Source organism: Neurospora tetrasperma (genome assembly GCF_000213175.1).
Source record: "Neurospora tetrasperma FGSC 2508 unplaced genomic scaffold NEUTE1scaffold_4, whole genome shotgun sequence".
In the NCBI taxonomy this organism is placed as follows: Eukaryota; Fungi; Ascomycota; class Sordariomycetes; order Sordariales; family Sordariaceae; genus Neurospora; species Neurospora tetrasperma.
Genome location: NW_009799102.1, coordinates 2,160,684 through 2,178,165, shown reverse-complemented (window position 1 = coordinate 2,178,165; position 17,482 = coordinate 2,160,684). Strand labels below are relative to the sequence as shown.

The following is a 17,482-nucleotide window of genomic DNA, read 5'->3' as shown; positions in this document are numbered from 1 at the left end:
TTTACATGAAATCATCCTCCCAGGTCTCATCCCGATCCTGATTGCTCGAGTTCATCATGTTCTCCTCAGCAAAGAGCTCATCGTAGGCATGATCCTTCTGCCACTTTTTCTCGGCCCGCTCCTTCTTCAGGCGATCCTCCTCCTTCTTCCGCGCCAGCACCGCCGCCTGATCCTTCTTGCGCAGCTCTTTGAGATGCTGCTCCTTCTCCTCTCGCAGGTCCGGGTGCTTCTCAACCTTGGTCTTGTTCAAACGGTTGACGATAGCATTTTCGCGCTGCGCGATCAAAATGCGCTTCACTTTCTTCTGATCCTTGAAGCTGACCTGGCCAACCGCCATGCTGCCGTCCTTCTTGAGATTGGCCCATGGGGTATAGATGATTGTGATGTTGTCCTTCTTGTTACCTTTACAAAAGCACAGAGTTAGTCCTCACGAATTCCCCCATGACTTCCTGACAGTAGAATTCAAAAGCACGACTTACCCTCGATGGAGTTGGCCTTGGTCAACTGACCAAGGTCGGTCAGGAGCTCCTCGGGAATGTTCTCCCATGTCCAACCCTCTGGGAGACGGAGGTAAATATGAGCACTGGAAAGTTTGTCGACATGGAACTAGGGCCTAGTAATGAGATACAGAGCATAATATGACGAGAACCTCATGGGGAGTCATACCCTACGAAGAATAGTTAGAAAATGCCGAACGAGGCTTGGCCGGGGTGAAACTTACCATACATCCTCCTCCCAGCCGTGTTGGATCAACTCCTCGTCTATAAAACAGCATGTTAGATGAGTGACGAGATGGCATCTATATCCAAGTCAAATATGCAATGTCCATGAGTGTGTCAAGATATATGCATATTCCACAAGGAGATGCAGAATACCAATTGTGGCTGATGATCGTCTTCACCTACTCTCAAACTTGTCTTTCCCCACAAAAATGAACGCCGGGGGACTGACGACGGTCGAAGTGAAGTAGAAGACCATGTTTGCTGATGCCTCAAGAAGAAATGAAAGATGGGAATATTGGGTATCTCAAAACGGCGACAATGAAAAAGGCACTTTCGTGCAAGAAGGAAAACCAAAATGCAAAAGCGATTTCTTTTCTGGGGCTGTGTGTGGTGGTTCGAGTGAAGATGTTTTAGCGGTTGAGTTTGGGGGATCCAATGCGGTAAAATGCGCCCGCACTCCAGCGGAAGTAAAGTGAATCGAAAGAAACGATTAACCCTAACCCTTCTTGTAGAAATGTCACTCTGTACACCACAATCCGCCAAATACATACCCGCCTGTAAATAGCCGCCCCTCCCCTGTCAATTGTGAATCCCCGGATGCCGAACCGATCGACGTTATCGGGGGGAGCATCCCGTTACTGAATTTCTGAGTGGCTATCAAATTTCTGCTGCTCCGTGCTTCGAGCCGGCGACCACCACTCCCGCACCCGCCCCAAAACCACCTCAACGGCCGCGCGCCGAAACGACCTCCCAACTCCGCCCCCTCCGGTTCGCGTCTCGAAGACAGCCGGTGTCCTTTCAAATTCCCCCACTCGACGCTCCGGGGCCCCGACATCGATACAACGAACACCGTCAGGTCCAATTGACTGCGACCAACCCCACCAAAAGCAACACAACACCACCCAACCCTCCCCTCAGACTTATACACACACACGATGGCGCCCCGGCTGCCCGCGCGCTGCTGGAGGCAGCTCTCCCTCGTCGAGAGGTCAGCCACCCACACCACAACCACCGCCGCCAGCTCCCTCCTCCTCGCCGGCCGGACCACACCCACCTTCTCCGCCTCCTCGCCATCGACCGTCTTTCCCTCCCTCCTCCCTCAGATCGCAAAGCGCGGCGTCAAGTACGGCTGGAGCACGCTCCCGAAGCGCAGCAGGCCCACACGATTCAACCAAGTGACGCAGGGTCTTCCGGCGCCCACCTCGGGCCCGGCCGCTGCCCTCAAGCGCCGCGAGAAGACTACACCCCTGCGCACCGGCGTGCTCGCTGTCAAGAAGGGCATGACCGTCTTCATGGGCCGCACCGGCGCCCGCATCCCCTGCACCGTCCTGCAGCTCGACCGGGTCCAAGTCGTCGCCAACAAGACGCGCGCCAAGAACGGCTACTGGGCCGTCCAGGTTGGCCTGGGCGAGCGCCGCGCCGAAAACGTGGGCGCCCCGCAGCTCGGCTATTACGAGGCCAAGGGCATCCCGCCCAAGCAGACGCTCGCCGAGTTCAAGGTGCGCAACCAGGACGGTCTGTTGCCGGTCGGCGTCCAGCTGTTTCCGGACTGGTTCCACGTCGGCCAGGTGGTGGACGTGCGCGGCATCACGCGCGGTATGGGTTTTGCCGGTGGTATGAAGCGTCACGGCTTCGCCGGTCAGGAGGCGTCGCACGGTAACTCGCTGAACCACCGTACCATTGGTTCCGTCGGTGGTTCGCAGGGCTCCGGTTCGCGTGTGTTGCCTGGCAAGAAGATGCCCGGTCGCATGGGCGCGCAGCAGCACACGGTCCAGAACCTGCCCATTCTGATGGTGGACAACGAGCTCGGCATCGTGGTGGTCAAGGGCGCGGTCGCTGGTCACAAGGGTGCGGTTGTCAAGGTTCAGGATGCTGTCAAGAAGGCTCCTCCCCCGGAGGAGTTTGTCGAGGCCACCAAGCAGCTCCTCAACGAGCGGTTCCCCGATGCGGAGGAGAAGTTGCAGGCGGCGAGGAAGTTGCACTTGGAGCTCAAGGAGGCGAGGAGACAGGGCCTGATAGATTCGCTCATCAAGAATGGGCTGACAGAGAAGGCGGATGGAAATGCTGCGGTAGAGGCTTCGGCTTAAGAGAGGGGGGCTGTCTGGTCTGTAGTATGTGTTTGTACTAGGTTTATGGAAGGGAATGTATGGTATAGCCTTCCCGGTTTCTCTTTTTTAGTTCTCTCTTGTATGATACACACGCATCGTGGGGTGTTACAATGTACAGCTACCGAAAATGTATAACAACTTGAACATACAACCCTTGCCCGTGATAGGTTCGTATGTTCTCTCCCTATATCTTACATATCCCTCCTTGACAGCCTTTGGGTATTCAATCAGAGAGCCAGACCACGATTCTGTCCTTCAGCTCATCCTGTTTGGGGGGGAAGAAACCACCACCTTTCCCGGTTCTCATATACATCCTCTCTTTTTCAAAACTATTCCCTCCTTAAGAGCACCCCAAAACGATTACTTAGGCATCTGCCTAAAGCCCCTGACCTTCGCATCCTCTGCATCATCATCCAGCTCAGGCTCCATTGCACGGCCGTTGATAGCTCTGAAGGGATCGCCCTCCTCCAGCAGGTCAATGACCTTGCCGTCCTCCGTCTCCAGACTCCACTCGGTCGTCTCGAACATGCCTCGGGGCGTGGGCCGGAAGCTGGCAAAGCGCATCACGCCCGTGCGCTTGGTGCCCTTGACATTGAACTTGATGTCGATGCGGCCGTGCAGCTGGTTCATCTCGCCCGAGATCCACGGAATCTGCGCCTTGAAGTAGATCTCGTCGCCCAGGTACTCGCGCGCGCGCTGGTTCGTGCGCAGCGCATAGAGGGTTGACTCGACCACGGGGGAAGAGAGTTTCTGGTAGTTGAAGATGGCGATCGAGGTGGCGGCTACGATGCCCAAGAAGATGGGGAAGGTGCGGGACCAGCGGAAGCGGGAGGTTTGGACGTCTGTTTTTGTGGTTGAGAAGGGAAGAAAGGGTCAGTAACTTCCATGGTAAGGAACTCAATTGGGGTGCGGAAACAGCAGGAAACACAGAACACAGAGAAGTGAAGAAGCGAGAGACACGGGAAGAACATACCAGGAAGTTCGCGATCAGCTCGCCTCTCCATCAACGGACCATCGCCAGGCCTGGGTGCCGATGTGAGAGATCTCCTCTGGGGTTGAGCGCGGCCCTTGGCGCAAGGGGAAGGCCTCGCCAGCGCCCTCTTTAAGGCCATACGTTGTGTTATCCTAGAGAGCATTGTGTGTGTTTGTGTGTGTGTAAATGATATGTGTAGTTTCGTGTGAAGGCTATTTTTCAGACGAACGATGGGGATGGACGGGACGGGATGTGTTGACACAACGAAGCTTCGGAGTTCGTCCCGTACACTAAAGCTACCTACCTACCAAATGGAAGCTGCCCTGGCGACGATTCCTACGATAACTCGTTTATCGATAGGCAGTGGGGCGGCACTACGTCGACCACCCCACTACGATCTGATTGGTGCATAGCCTTTTGGCAATATTCTTGTAGCAGCAAGTACCGAGCTGTCGGGGTGGCTGGTGAGGGTTAGGAGTTGACGAGAGAACCTCGGGGTTGTGTTATAAGGAATTCACCCTCGTGGCTTGGCGGATAAATGCTTCCTCCTCTTTTCAACAACATCAAACAACCCTTGTCGGCATCGCGATGTCATGTCTCATGACAATGTCTAAATTGTCCATTTGGGGGCTTTTTATGTTCCTTCTTTGATGAGACTATCCCGTTTTGTTGCGAGGTTGCAAGTGCATCATTTTTTTTTTTCCCTCGTTGTCCCAGGTTCAAGAAGAAGAAGAAAACAGGAAAAACTCCTGTTGAGTTGCCGGTTAGCTTGCCAATTCACGAACTGTGGCTCTGTTGCTGTATCGTTCAGCATTTCTCTGCTTATATGCTTGTTGACGATTGCCGAGAGGTACAATTCCTATTTTGGCTCTTAATTCAAAGAGTGGCGTTACCTACTATTCCACCGGGCTGACAAGTATGGTCTCTTCCTGTCCGCCTATGATGCAGTTGGCTTCAACTCCATATGCCGTGAGAGACGGTCAATTTCTATCCTCCAGTGGGAACTGGACTCTTCAGTCTCCGGATTGTAACCGGCCTAGGACAACTCCCAACAAAGAATAGTATTCGTCAATCCAGGACGTCACAATATCCCATATCTGGCAAGGCAAGCTCTGTTGTGTATAGCCACAAAATGGGTTACAACCTTGCGAGGCGAGCCGAGCCTCGTGCTGAATGCTTTGCGTCCACGGATCAGCGCGTGGCAGTTCCATGCAGACTAGGCATCTCTCATACGGAAGGGTTTTCGTGGCGTTGGCTGGGCATACGCAGTGATATCCCTCCTTGAGAAAAAAAAAGAAGAGAAGTACGTACCCGGTCGAGCCAATCTCACTGCACATCATGAAGAGGCAGTGTCAGTTTTGTGTGCTTACGTGTGGACAAGCTGACAACCACCACATTTGGAAATGGGATCCAATCCGCGTCCCCAAAGGCGGGTGAGAGAAGGCTTTTCGCCCAACGAGAGAAAAGACGAACCGGCACGACCGCAGTCGGTCCGCTCTTATATAGATGGCTAGCGCTGTTGTCAATATCTGGGGAAACTTGGACAGGCCCCAACCACATTGCACTTTGCCATATCAAGACCCCAACTGTTCCTGTCCTTCTTCACACTGTTAAGCTCTTCTATTCCCTCAGCCCTAGTGGGATTCGTTCAAAATGGCTTCAAGCAGGCTCATGAAAGCCATCTATGTGGCTTTGTTTTTGCTTTACGTTGACGCAGCCATCTCGTTATCCCTTGTCTCATCAATGGTGGCATTTCTTCATGGACGCGGCGGCCAACCATTTGAGGTCCGACGACTTGGTTCGTTCTTTGACCTTCCCGGAGAACCTGCACATCTTTTAACGGACCACGGCCATACGACAAATGCAGCAGGAGGTACGGGCGTCGTCCTTGTAGGGTTCGGTGGCCTCCTAGCTTTGTGGTTGGAGCATAGGTCCAGGGCAAAGGTATGTGTTCATTCTCGTACAATCATTGTGTATTGTGCGTCTACTAAGTAACCCTGTGGCAGTACGGAAAAACATCGCCATTCTACTATCTCTGGGCCCTTATCACGATTCTCAGCTGGCTTCTTACTCTCACGGCTCTGATATATACCTATGTCCTGACCAACAGGCACTCGGATCAGGGTATCGACCTCGCCTACGCAGAAGGCAATGCTCCGAAGCCGTACCCACGGGACTCTTGGACCCCGGAGAACTGGTATACGCAGGTCAACAGTCTATCACTTGTCCACAGCGACGATCACGACATGCTGAAGAAGAAATTGAGATCCATGCGCGGATGGCGCTACAACCTTATTCCCTTCATGATTCTTGGTTTCGTTCTCATGGTCCTCGTCATCGTGGAGCTGTTGAGTTTCAGGAGGTCGAGGGGTAGGAAGACAGAACAGCCATTTGAAGAACGGCCGCATGAGTCCGCTCACTTGGTAACCTGATGTGGGCTTTCAAGTTGGGGAACATAAGGGATTTGTGATTGTGGTCACTTGAGCGGTACGGTCGAGATATTATAACCAATGTCAATTCAGTAGTAAACAAAGGGTTTTGCTCAAAGGAGGTAGATGGATGGAAGAGTGTCGATAGAGGAGTAACAAAAATGATCCAAGTGGTATTATAGTTTGAAAGAATATATCATACAAGTATATAGCCGCCAAGATATCAGAGCTTCAAATTGAGAAACAATGCCTTAGCACCACGTACTTGCACACCTGCATTGCATCCGAACGACGCCGATGTGACAAAGAAAAAGGGGTTCAGGGGGGGGGGGGGGAGGTCAACACTCAACAACAGTGAATGCAGGGGTAGCTCCCGCCTCAGTACGTAGACCTTCCGATAAGGCGGGACATACACTAGATAAGGATTTTTGGGGACGGGGCAGACCGACAGCTCACTATGTAGTCCGATGGCGGGCATCCCGGACCTTACCTACTGTACGTAGAGGTAGCTGGACCAACAGCGACCAACAGGGAGCAAGAGGGAACCGGAAGAGCCACGTTCGTCCACTGAAGAAGAAGGCACGACGTCACAATCACCTTTGTCGCTTCTAGTTCAATCTGTTCATTTCTTCTTTTTTTTTTCTTTGCTTTACAAATCATCATCCATCCCTCAACCGATCAATCCCTCTGCGCGCGCGCGCAAAACGAATATCGAAACAAACACATACATTGGAACAACAAAGTGACGGATCGATCTTGTACCTAACGACACCCACCCAAATCAACGAGCATCTCGGACAAGCACCATGACAGAGGGACTTTCCCCCGCAGACGAGGCAGAGGCGCGCGCCCTCGAGCAGGCTCGCATTCGCAAGGAGCGACGCGAGGCTAAGATCAGGGCCAATGCCGGAAATCGTCTAAACAAGATCACTGGATTGGGAGGCGGTGTTGAAAGAGGTCAGTGTTTTCCGTCCATCCATCTTGTGCCCTAGCATAGTATAATATCATGTAGATGGCATTAAACCAAAGCTGACATTTGTCTTCTCTTCAGACCCTCCTCCTACGCAGCCAGCCAGCAGCAGCAGCAGCAACGATGACAAGACATCGCCAGTCCCGACCTCCAGCTCCGCACCCCGAGTTCACGCCGACCCCGAAGAGGTCGACATCTCCACCTCTGAACACTTCTACCAACCAAACACCACCCCAAGAGTTCCCAAGCTGCCACAGCCTACACAAGGTCCTTCTCCCTTTGACCCGAACGACCTCTCCGAAGAGAGCCTGCGCCAGATGATGCTCGGCCGCGAATCCCCCATGGTTCCAGGTGCCGCCGGCGGCGACCCCTTTGCCAGCCTACTGGGAGCGGGGCCGGGCGGTCCGGGCGGTCCGGGCGCTGAGGACCCGATGATGCAAATGATGCTCAACATGCTTGGCGGAGGTGGAGCTCCCGGTTCCGGTGCCGGTGGTATGCCACCTTTTCCAGGAGGAGGGTTCCCCGGCATGCCCGGTATGGGCGGCATGATGCCTCCTGGAATGGGCATGGGCCAGCAAGGAGTCCCGCCGGCCATGGCCGTTCCCGACCGGTACTCCTCCCTGTGGCGCCTGCTGCACACAGCCGTGGCGCTCGGTCTCGGTCTCTACATTGCGCTGTGGACTTCGTTCAGCGGCAGCAAGGTCGACAGGGACAGCAAGAACATCCTTACTGGCAACAACCATCACCACGTGGGCGCGGGGGACCAGGTGGCTGTGGGCTTCGATACGGATTCGGCGAGACGGTTTTTCTACGTGTTTGCTACGGCTGAGGCGCTGCTGCTGACGACGCGCTTCTTTCTGGAAAAGGGTTTGGCAAAGAGTCCCGTGGGCGGCGCTTTTGGTGGTGGTATGTTGGGTATGGCTGTGGGTTTCTTGCCGCAGCCGTGGAAGGGCTATTTGGAGATTGCGATGAGGTATGGACAGATATTCAGCACGGTCAAGGCGGATATTCTCGTTTGTATCTTTGTGCTTGGGGTTTGCTCATGGTGGAGGTCGTAGTTCCCTACCACAGAGGGAGAAGATGGCTGAGAATGTTTACTGCAACGGCTTACGGGCGTAATGAATGGGTCAGAAAGGGGGTAACTGAGCACGCTTTTAATGGCATGGAATATTGTAATGAAAACAAAAGGAACATGAGTGTACGCCGTCACGACATGAGTGTCCCATCGCATTTATCTAATTGAAATGACATGGCCTTGAGCTTGAAGATAGCTGGCAAGACACTTCTCAATTTCTCACACAGAGTACTCACATTCCCAACGCCGTCAAACGTCAACTCGCCAGTTACCTAACAGGTGAGGTATCGTCTCGATTTGTTCCAAAAACCAAATCCAAAAGCCCTTGTTGCCTATAGGTACACAAGTATCCAAAGTGTTCCCCACATCCTCCGCTCTCCTTTCTGCGTCCTCAATCATATCTGTAGAATCTAGCATTTCCTTTAAACTAACCAAATCTTCCCTTTCATCCTAATTCCATTCCAGGGGCACCAGAACAGCCAGACGCCTTACCTCACCACCTTGCCACCACCACCAATCTCTTGAACCCTTCACTTTCTTCTACACCCCATCCCATTACCTTCTTCCACCTTTTCATAAACCGTGATAAGAAAGCGGTCACAGTAAGCGTCGAGTCCGTAGCGGTCGATGCAGATGACGACGGATAGGGCCGAGACTACAAAGTCGAAGCCCCACCAGCCTCAAAAGAAACAGTGGCGAAACTAGAGGGGGAGGGTTTCAGAGGAGGGGGATGAGGAGGAGGAGGAGGAGGAGGAGGAGGAGGAGGAGGAGGAGGAGGAGGAGGAGGAGGAGGAGGAGGAGGAGGAGGAGGAGGAGGAGGAGGAGGAGGAGGAGGAGGAGAAGGGCGGACTTTTTGTGGTTGTAGGTTGGCCCGAAGAGAAGAAGTGACTTTGGCGAAAAGAGGAGGATAAGGGCCGAAAGTGATAAAGAGGCAAAGGGCGGAGAGGAGGATGAGCGGGGTGTCGGGGTAGAGCCTGCTGTTACGTAGCATTTTTGTCGGTGAGGGCTTGGATGTTGGCTTGTGTTATTTGTTTATTTGGGTTGTTTGGTTGTGTCAACTGGTCGTAGTTTGGTCATTGGGAGTGTCGACTGGTCTGTGAGTGGTGATGAGACTTCTATTGGAGGTGTTGTAGGAGAGAAACATTCCGAAAATTCAAGACTTGCGAGGCTTCCAAGAGCCTGATGATCTCGTGTGACTGATTTTGCTTGGTATGTTCTGCAGAAAGAGAGAGTGTGTTGAATACGTGAGTCATATCATATCGTGCGGAAACGACTTTGTCTATGTCTATTTTTCTTACTCGATGCTTGTTTTAGCAAGTAACCATAAACGGAGGAGAGCGAGCGGTTTGAGACAGTATGCTGTTCCGAACACGCTCTTTCGAGTTTGGTCGAGTAAAGGAGTGCAGAGGTTGAGTAGACCAGAGACTTCAAAAGCTTTCTTGCATCGCGGTGGCAATAACTTTGGTCTTAGAGCAAAGTGTATGATGAATGAGGAGAAGAAGAAAGAGGGGAATGTACTAAGAGAGGGTTGCTCCCTCATTATCACCGACAAACTCCATGGAGTTACGCGCTTGAAGACGATGGCGGATACATACATGTACACTATATATCATGTCGACTTCGATCCAGTTCAGTAATTTGGTAATTGTAAAGTTCCTGCAGTAGGATGCCACGAAAAGAACCATGCGTGGTGTTGAACGGGACCTTGGGAAAGTGGTTTGGGCGATTCGTGGACTTCGCCGTCGATGTAGCACAGTCGAGCATATGTGAACGTAGTAGAGCATGTTCAAGACCATTCATTGATACATATTTTTGAATCCGGGTATCGTGACCAGGAGCTTCACTATCTTGGAGTGCTCATCCGATCTTGTTGAAAGGCCTTGCAAAAGTCGGCAGCAAAGACATTACCGGGCACCCAAAGACTGAGTATCCCGACTACACTCTCGATGTGATCGGCTGGGTCATCATCGCAGTATGCGGTATGTAGATTCATCACTGTCGAGTGTCTTCCTAGTTCCCCTTGTCGATGTTCGAAGAAGGCATTGCCACTGCAACTTTTCTGCCTCACGGCTTCAAAACACCCGCCAAAACCCCTCCAAGAACACCCCTCACCCTCTTCGGATTTTCCAACGCACACGTAAAGACAACCGCTGTACTGGCAGCGAACACCGCCGTTTCCCTCCACTGCTTCCGCAAGTCATATCTCCTCGGGAACAACGTAGCCAGTGCTCTTGGTGCGACAAACAGCGCCATATCCTTCCTCCTCCCCGCGTTCTCCAGCAAGATGCTCCATCCGCACATAGCACACCCAGTGCCAACGCAAAGCCCGCCGTCCATCTTCTGACAACCCTTTACGTCTCTTCCCACAATGTACGGCCCCAGTCTCGTGCGAGCTAGACACACGCCGTAATAGAACAGAGTGATGAAGACGCCCAGAAAAGCCGATGACCCACACGCCGAGACCAGCGCCTTCTTCAACGCCTTCCAGTTCGGCTTGCGTAGCACGAGCAGCAAGTTGAGCGGCAGGTACATGGTAAAGGCCCACTTGAACGAGCGGGCGAACCTCGACAGGGCGTGCCGCTCACAGCTCGGGCCGCAGCCCATGTGGACGATCTCGCAGGGGAAGGGCACGGCCTTGGCCGGGTCACCCCAGGCCTCAGGCCAGTCGTAGTCCTTGCACATGCTGCCCAGCAGCGGGGCCTGGCCCGTGTCCTTACCATACACGAGGGATCCGGCCCGACACCGGCGGAGAGCCTCAATTAGGCGGCTGTCGACGGAAGCGGCGGAGGTGATCCACTTGTTGTAGGCCCGTGGGAGGCGCGAGGGGTGGTAGAACCAGGTCCACATGATAAGAGCGCTGGAAAGGGCGAAGATGGCCGGGTCGGTAAGGCGGGATATGAGGGATTCGACGAGTCTACTACTGGCGGTGGTGGAGGGGGAGCCATGGCGACGGGCCTTGTAGTGGGACCAGAGCTCCCCAAAAATCACGTCAAGGGCGCGAGTGACGGCGAAAAGGGTCAGGTCCAAGGTTCGGCCAGCGTAGTGTACTGTCCTTATGGGTTGCTTCGGAGATACTTCTTGTCTTTGATCGGGAACGGCATCTGATGTGGGTAAAGGTGTTTCAACATTTATGACTGTGGGTGAGGATATGATCTCGGTGAAACCTGGAGTCCGCTTTGACTGTAAGAGCTTGATACCGAGCCATGCCGCAATGAAGGAGGCAAACGACCTTGAAAGTCTACAATGGTCAAGTGTCAATAACATGTCCTTGATGGATGGTGATCGGATACTTGCCGTTTTCGTGTGACATGGGACAATGTAGCGGCTAAACGATTGAGTATAGTCTTGAAGAAAACCTAGGGCCAGGAGTGAGTACCGATACTGTAACTCGTACAGAAAGTCAGAACATACCTCGAGTAACGTGCTACCACCGGTCAGGATTGCGCAAAAGGTAGGAAAGCGGTGCCAGTCCATACCACCGCGTAGTATGTTTACAAAGGACTCGACAAAACCATCCTGTTGTTTCTTCCCGGCCTTCCACCTGAGGGCATGCTTGGAAATCAAAGTGAACAATCTCGGGGCAACCGAAGACACATAGCCCAACAGATAGGCGCGCACGAGAGGCCGTAATAACAGAGGGATGTGACTTTCGATCCTCTTCCAGCCCTTTGAGTTTGGAGCTAACCGGGCTGAGGGAAGCTGGAGGCGCAAGGATGATGGGAGCCCAGTTGCAGCAGGAGAGCCTGGACTCTGAGACGGGTGGCTCATGGCGGCACAGTAACATGTACAGTGAAGCTGTGTAAAATAGGGTAATAACGTCTATGAGGCTGTATTACAAAATTAGCCTGGTTTAGACTTCTCCATTGCAGCTTGATTGCGTAGATGTCAAAGTGCTCAGGTATTTACTCTGTGCTCAGTGTTGGCAGGGAGATGAGTCCAGTCGATGTCACTCGAGGTGTGATGTTGAATAAGCTTGAGCTAAACTAACCTAGGTCATGAGCCTCGGTAGAGCCAAATCTAGAAGTCCAAGACGGATGGATCGTTGGTTAACTCCCCTGAAAATCGAATGTGTGAAGCGGGTAACAACAAGGATAAATATCAACAATAACAACAACATCGACATGTGAAGAGAAAGCACACGACCACGGGATGTCGTCACGCCGTGGCGGCACAGTCCGTGGCTCGCCTAAAAAAGCAAAGGGTGGATTCCCGATGTGGAATTGCCTAGGCTCGGGGGACGGTTCTGGAACTGTTTTAGGTGCCGACGGAGACGATCTTGATGATGCTGCGACAGACACTACCGAACGGGCAGAGTGCCCGGTCTGGATTACACTAGTGTAGTGTCTCTGTCCGTGATGTGGCCGACGCCATGGACCGGCGACCGGGCTATGTATTTTCAGAGGCGGGAGACCACCGAAGAGACATGTCCTCGCGAGGTGAAACGCGCCTCACTCTGTCATTGGCGTTTGATTCAGAAGATGGACAGGAAGGACTGAATTTATTTCGCATAATGATGACCTTTGGGAAGTTGGGCCCGTTTGGTGTTGCTGTGGGTGCTGCGGCGGGGCGGTAGTAGCGTAGGTCTTGATACCTTGGCGCGCTACAAAATAATGTGGGAACACCCTGTTGCCGGGCCACTGAAATGCTTGGGTTCCACAATCTCGAATTACGCAAAAAATACTTTTTCATCGCTTCCGTTTGTATAGTTTGAGGAACACATCAAAGCCATTGGAGGCAGTTTCTCCGACCACCTTCACACGAGAAAGGAACGAGGCCCTGAATTCTCCCGCTATGCGAGTGCTAGGGTTGGGAGACTCCGTCTCATAACATGATTAGTACCTGCTACATATCAACCTGTCATGATGTCTCTTGTTGATCTGGGGACCAATCAATAAGTCCGGGGTTCAGACAGAAGGAAAGTAGTGTAGGGGGAAATTTGGCGGGGTAGCGCACAAAACCCGCCCCGTGCGAGATATTGCATGTGATTGATGAGATCGGACTTCGTTGGGAACTCTCCTTCTGCTTGTGTATACTACCTCTCGTGACCTCAACAAGCTCTGCCCACGATCAACGACGATTTGCTGGGGACAGGCGCTAGTATACTCAGAAAGAGAATTTTTACACCTCTTCTCTTATTGACCACTATTACTATGGTAGCTGGTGAGCCAAACAAAGGCAGAGAGAAAGATGGAAAAAGGTCACCTTCGGAAATAACTTGAAGGGAACTTGAAAGCACCCCCGCTGGTCCCCACCAAACAGCCATCAAAAACTAACCCAAATGAAGGTAGGTATTGAAGTTCCATGCTGCCTACTAATCCGACAGTTGAAGTTCGTTAATTCGGTACTTACAATACTCGCCCCCATGCAAGCGTGAGCTGGTACCAGCCTAACAGAACCTCGAGGTGCTCATCACGGGCTGGACCTTTGACATGGAGCCTCCACTTCCATCGTTGTAGCGGGAGCCAGGAACGGGCAGCCGAGCGATGACTGAAGCCACAAGGGAAGCCAGGAGGAAGAAAGCTTGTGAAGAGAGAAATTCAAGCACGGAGACTTTCCATGATGCAAAAATGGTTGTGTTTTTAAATTACACTAGTAGTACCTAGCCGCTTTCCAGATCAGATCCCCCACAAGAAGCCAAACCGCCCCAATCCCAGTTCTTGATTTGTCTGAACTAACAACACCTGACGTCCTGTCCGCCTGGCCTCAGCTTCTACACCAACACAGACCTACCTACCTACATCTAGGTTGGCTGCCTACCTCTACCTTTACTCTACATATACCTACAGTGCTATATCAATTACTACATTCGGTTTCCAAGTTTGTCCCTCTATCCGGCATTTAGCGGCTTCTTTTTGTTTCGCCTTGTGCCTTTCACTCCAAGCTCCGCCTTGAAATCTTCGCATTTCTTCCAAACAGCGACCAAGCTTCTCGGCCTGGAAACACGTGCTCGAGACTGGAGTTTAGCGCACCCAGCCGAGTTCCTTGTCACGTTCGAACATTTCGGCCTACCAACATCATCTGATCGGCCCGGTACATCGAGGTACCTCTCCCGACGACAACGGCCCGTCTTTCACGTGCCTCGAAACCGACTGCGGAGCCGGCCACTCACGTCAACACCACAACCTCACCTCACCTAGCCGGTGGCGGCACATCATCGAATCGCAACGCACCCGCCGAGGCCGCCTCCCTCTAAGCTCCCGGCCACCGGCCCCACGACGATTCCCGGGTCCCCTCAGCGGGTCTCCGGCAGCCGTTCCCCAGTTCTCGGCTATCCCGCAGCCGTCGGCCTCATCGGCCGTGCTCTAGCCGTCCCAGCGGTCGGGGTCTTGGATATCTCTTCGTTTCCCGGCTAGGCCGGATGTACGTGCTGGACTTGTAAACATTGCAAATGCTATTGCCTGGCATGCCCCGATAGTCCGAGTACAAGCCCGCGGCGACAACCCAATCTAGTGTCTAATCCGCTGAACCAGCCGCAACACTTGCCAAATTCTCTACATACGTCATCGTGCCTCTCATGACTCAACGGCAACTTCATACAGCCTCGCGTCATCCCTCACTCCAGCTTTTGTCACATCAGCTACTGCCTGCTGGTCCTGCCTCTGCCGACATGCCGCCGCCGCCGCCGCTACATCATCAAGAGCCGCCGACGCCTGACCAGCCTCAGCCAGTGTTCGGTTGTAAGTCCACTCACCCCCCCCTTTAGTATGTGTTTTTCAATCAAATATCTTACAAACTGGCCTTGACGGTCTCTCGCAGACTTGCCCCAGAACGTAGCACAGCCACCGGCACCCCTCGCCACTCTTCTCACGGACGACCAATCCAGATATCTTGACAGCTTTTTCCAAAACCTGAATGATGCTGCAGCTGATGACCCTTTCCTAATATCACCAGACTTCGAGGAAGAAGGCTTAGCTTTTACTTCAGAATGGAATACGCGGCCGGGAAACCTTGTTGGATCAAATACTTCGTTCGCTCCTTTCGCCCGCACCAACTTCAACACTGGCTTCAGTGATTTGTCAAGTGTACATAGCTTTGGGGGTCCATCATTCCATCACCAGCTCCAAGCGCCGCCACGGGCAACGGACGGTATACATGATCTCCTAAATGCCGCTGCCGCTCTCCCTAACGAGGTAGGCGGCCATGGAGGGAACACTTTCGAGCAAAGTTACGGGGGTAGCAGTACTTCTGGGGGGCAACATGGCATTCAACAGACAGACAATAGCTTCGGCGGTGCGGCCATTGCCTTGGCCATGCGCCCTTACGCGTCCATTAACGAGCCTTCCAATAACTTCTACCGCGACATGATCTTCCAACAGCCAGGGCAGTCGCAGCAACCCCGCCAAAACAGCTACCAGCATGGGCAGCCGGTAAGGATCCAATTCGGTACCGACACCAGCTTCTCCCAGTCAACATTCACACCCCAGAGGACGCAGGAGAGCTCCGAGGTCATGAGCCAAGCACAACTGAAGGTACTGGATTGTCTGGTACCCAGCCAAAGCGCCGCCACAACGCGTGCCTCCAGTCCTGTAACGCAGGGGCAGGGGCAAGGGAACGAGCACCACGGGTCATTCTCACCGCCCAAGCTACGAACACATCATCGCCCGTCCTTACCTCAGGCACTTGCCTCCATACAAGAGGAAGGAGGACCGCCCAAAAAGAGAAGGGCAACAGTGGACAACACCACTAACAACGATGCCGCGATGGCATCACCCGGCCCGCTGGCTACCTTTTCCAACAGTCCCTACAGCCCGTTTTCCCAATCCGGGTTTGCCCCTTCCTCTCCCATGACGTCGCTAGGTGGTAGAAAGTCAGCGGGTCCAGGAGGAGCAAAGGGGAAGAAACTCTCACGCCAACAAGGACTTCCATCTCCCAATACAGTATCAGAACCCACAGACTCCCAAGCCCCGAGTGGTGACACACGATCACCAAACGATGACGAAGATAACAAGCCCGCTCGACCGGGCAAGAGGCGTCGCTCCTATAAAGAAAAGAAGCCCAACCTGACGCTGGAACAAAAGAGGCTGAACCACATCGACAGCGAGAAGAGGCGGCGGTACATGATCAAGTCAGCCTACGATAATCTGTCGATTATTATACCGGGGTACAAGGAGGCTGGTGTTAGCAAAGCGGGGGGGATACAGTTAGCCGTGGATTTCTTGAAGAAGATAATGGAGGAGAATGAGGAGTTGAAGGAGAGATTGGAGAGAGCGAGGGAAAAGGCTGGGGTTAAAAGTACTGGGACAGATGTTGAAATGACAGAAAGGGGGATACAAACTGGGCAGGAAGGGGGAGATAACGGTGCTGAGGAACAATGATGACATACGGTAGCCAAGCCGTAGTGTTTGACCTTGGATATGTTGGTACATCACTTGCGCATTTACGAGCCATGCCTTTGTGATTAACCATGCAGAAAGTGCCGACAATAGGACATCTAGGTAGCTGGAGTGAGGCTACTGCATTGGTTGCTTTGGTGAACGGCAGTCTGCATCTACCATTTGCTGGGTGGACTATGCCGAGGGTTTATCCAACCTCGAGAGAACCTAGTCACAACAAAACTTGCAAAGGATAAGTAAGGGCCTTCACTTCACATCTCGAGGTGCAAAAGCAAAAAAAAAAAAAAAAAAAAAAGAGTTGTACGGTAACTGGAATCGTCTCTGATGGCTCCCACGAAAGCTCGCTCAAGCACACTCCGCGGCTGTAAATGCGTAAAAGAACTCTGTGGGTAGGAAGAGCGGCTCTGCGGATCAGCACGATTTCCTGAACGAGCCGCATCCTGGTCATTTTGCCACTCCCTGGCAATCGCAGTATCACATGGCGAGTACAATGGAGAGTACCAATCAAAATCCCGTCTCATTCTGCCCATGGACCAGCCGAGGGACACAAACGCCTTGAACATATTGTCCTACTATAGCTACCTTGCATTATCAGGACGTCTTTCTTCCAAGTTAAGGCAGCGCAATCTCGTCGAGGTTTCAGTTTTCATCTTCCATCCATCCCCTGTACCTATTCTTTTAAACCCCTGAGACCCCTTCCATTTCACATGTTCATGCATTCTCCCCATCACAATCCCTCTCATTGCCTCGCTTGGACCTCCCCCGTCCAAATCCTCTTCCTGATCCGTTTACCCTCGCACCCCGGACCCTCTCTACCATACCCCCTTCGACAAGATCACCCACAGATAGACCACTCCCAAGCCTCCCCCCCC

General features: G+C 52.9%; 6 protein-coding genes across 6 annotated transcripts; 3 read left to right on the top strand and 3 right to left on the bottom strand.

The window, feature by feature from the left end:
- Position 1: 1 nt before the first annotated feature.
- Positions 2–978, bottom strand: NEUTE1DRAFT_101936 (uncharacterized protein; the record flags this gene model as incomplete). Its single annotated transcript, XM_009853937.1, has 4 exons — positions 2–402; positions 480–606; positions 727–761; positions 906–978. 4 exons carry the CDS (start codon positions 976–978, stop codon positions 2–4), a joined length of 636 nt encoding a protein of 211 aa, XP_009852239.1.
- Positions 979–1,509: 531 nt separating this feature from the next.
- NEUTE1DRAFT_130548 (uncharacterized protein) lies at positions 1,510–4,078 on the bottom strand (the record flags this gene model as incomplete). The annotated part of the gene is made up of 2 exons (XM_009853936.1): positions 1,510–3,672; positions 3,804–4,078. The coding sequence occupies 2 exons, from the start codon at positions 3,964–3,966 to the stop codon at positions 3,191–3,193; spliced, it is 645 nt and encodes a 214-aa protein (XP_009852238.1).
- Positions 4,079–5,394: 1,316 nt separating this feature from the next.
- Positions 5,395–6,410, top strand: NEUTE1DRAFT_123145 (uncharacterized protein; the record flags this gene model as incomplete). Its single annotated transcript, XM_009853935.1, has 2 exons — positions 5,395–5,747; positions 5,810–6,410. 2 exons carry the CDS (start codon positions 5,457–5,459, stop codon positions 6,233–6,235), a joined length of 717 nt encoding a protein of 238 aa, XP_009852237.1.
- A 493-nt stretch (positions 6,411–6,903) lies between these two features.
- On the top strand, positions 6,904–8,499 carry NEUTE1DRAFT_84077 (uncharacterized protein; the record flags this gene model as incomplete). The annotated part of the gene is made up of 2 exons (XM_009853934.1): positions 6,904–7,189; positions 7,284–8,499. The coding sequence occupies 2 exons, from the start codon at positions 7,039–7,041 to the stop codon at positions 8,258–8,260; spliced, it is 1,128 nt and encodes a 375-aa protein (XP_009852236.1).
- A 1,674-nt stretch (positions 8,500–10,173) lies between these two features.
- Positions 10,174–12,045, bottom strand: NEUTE1DRAFT_147264 (uncharacterized protein; the record flags this gene model as incomplete). Its single annotated transcript, XM_009853933.1, has 3 exons — positions 10,174–11,515; positions 11,568–11,602; positions 11,689–12,045. The coding sequence occupies 3 exons, from the start codon at positions 12,043–12,045 to the stop codon at positions 10,342–10,344; spliced, it is 1,566 nt and encodes a 521-aa protein (XP_009852235.1).
- Positions 12,046–14,674: 2,629 nt separating this feature from the next.
- NEUTE1DRAFT_84072 (uncharacterized protein) lies at positions 14,675–16,882 on the top strand (the record flags this gene model as incomplete). The annotated part of the gene is made up of 2 exons (XM_009853932.1): positions 14,675–14,954; positions 15,034–16,882. 2 exons carry the CDS (start codon positions 14,792–14,794, stop codon positions 16,590–16,592), a joined length of 1,722 nt encoding a protein of 573 aa, XP_009852234.1.
- Between the last annotated feature and the right edge of the window lie 600 nt (positions 16,883–17,482).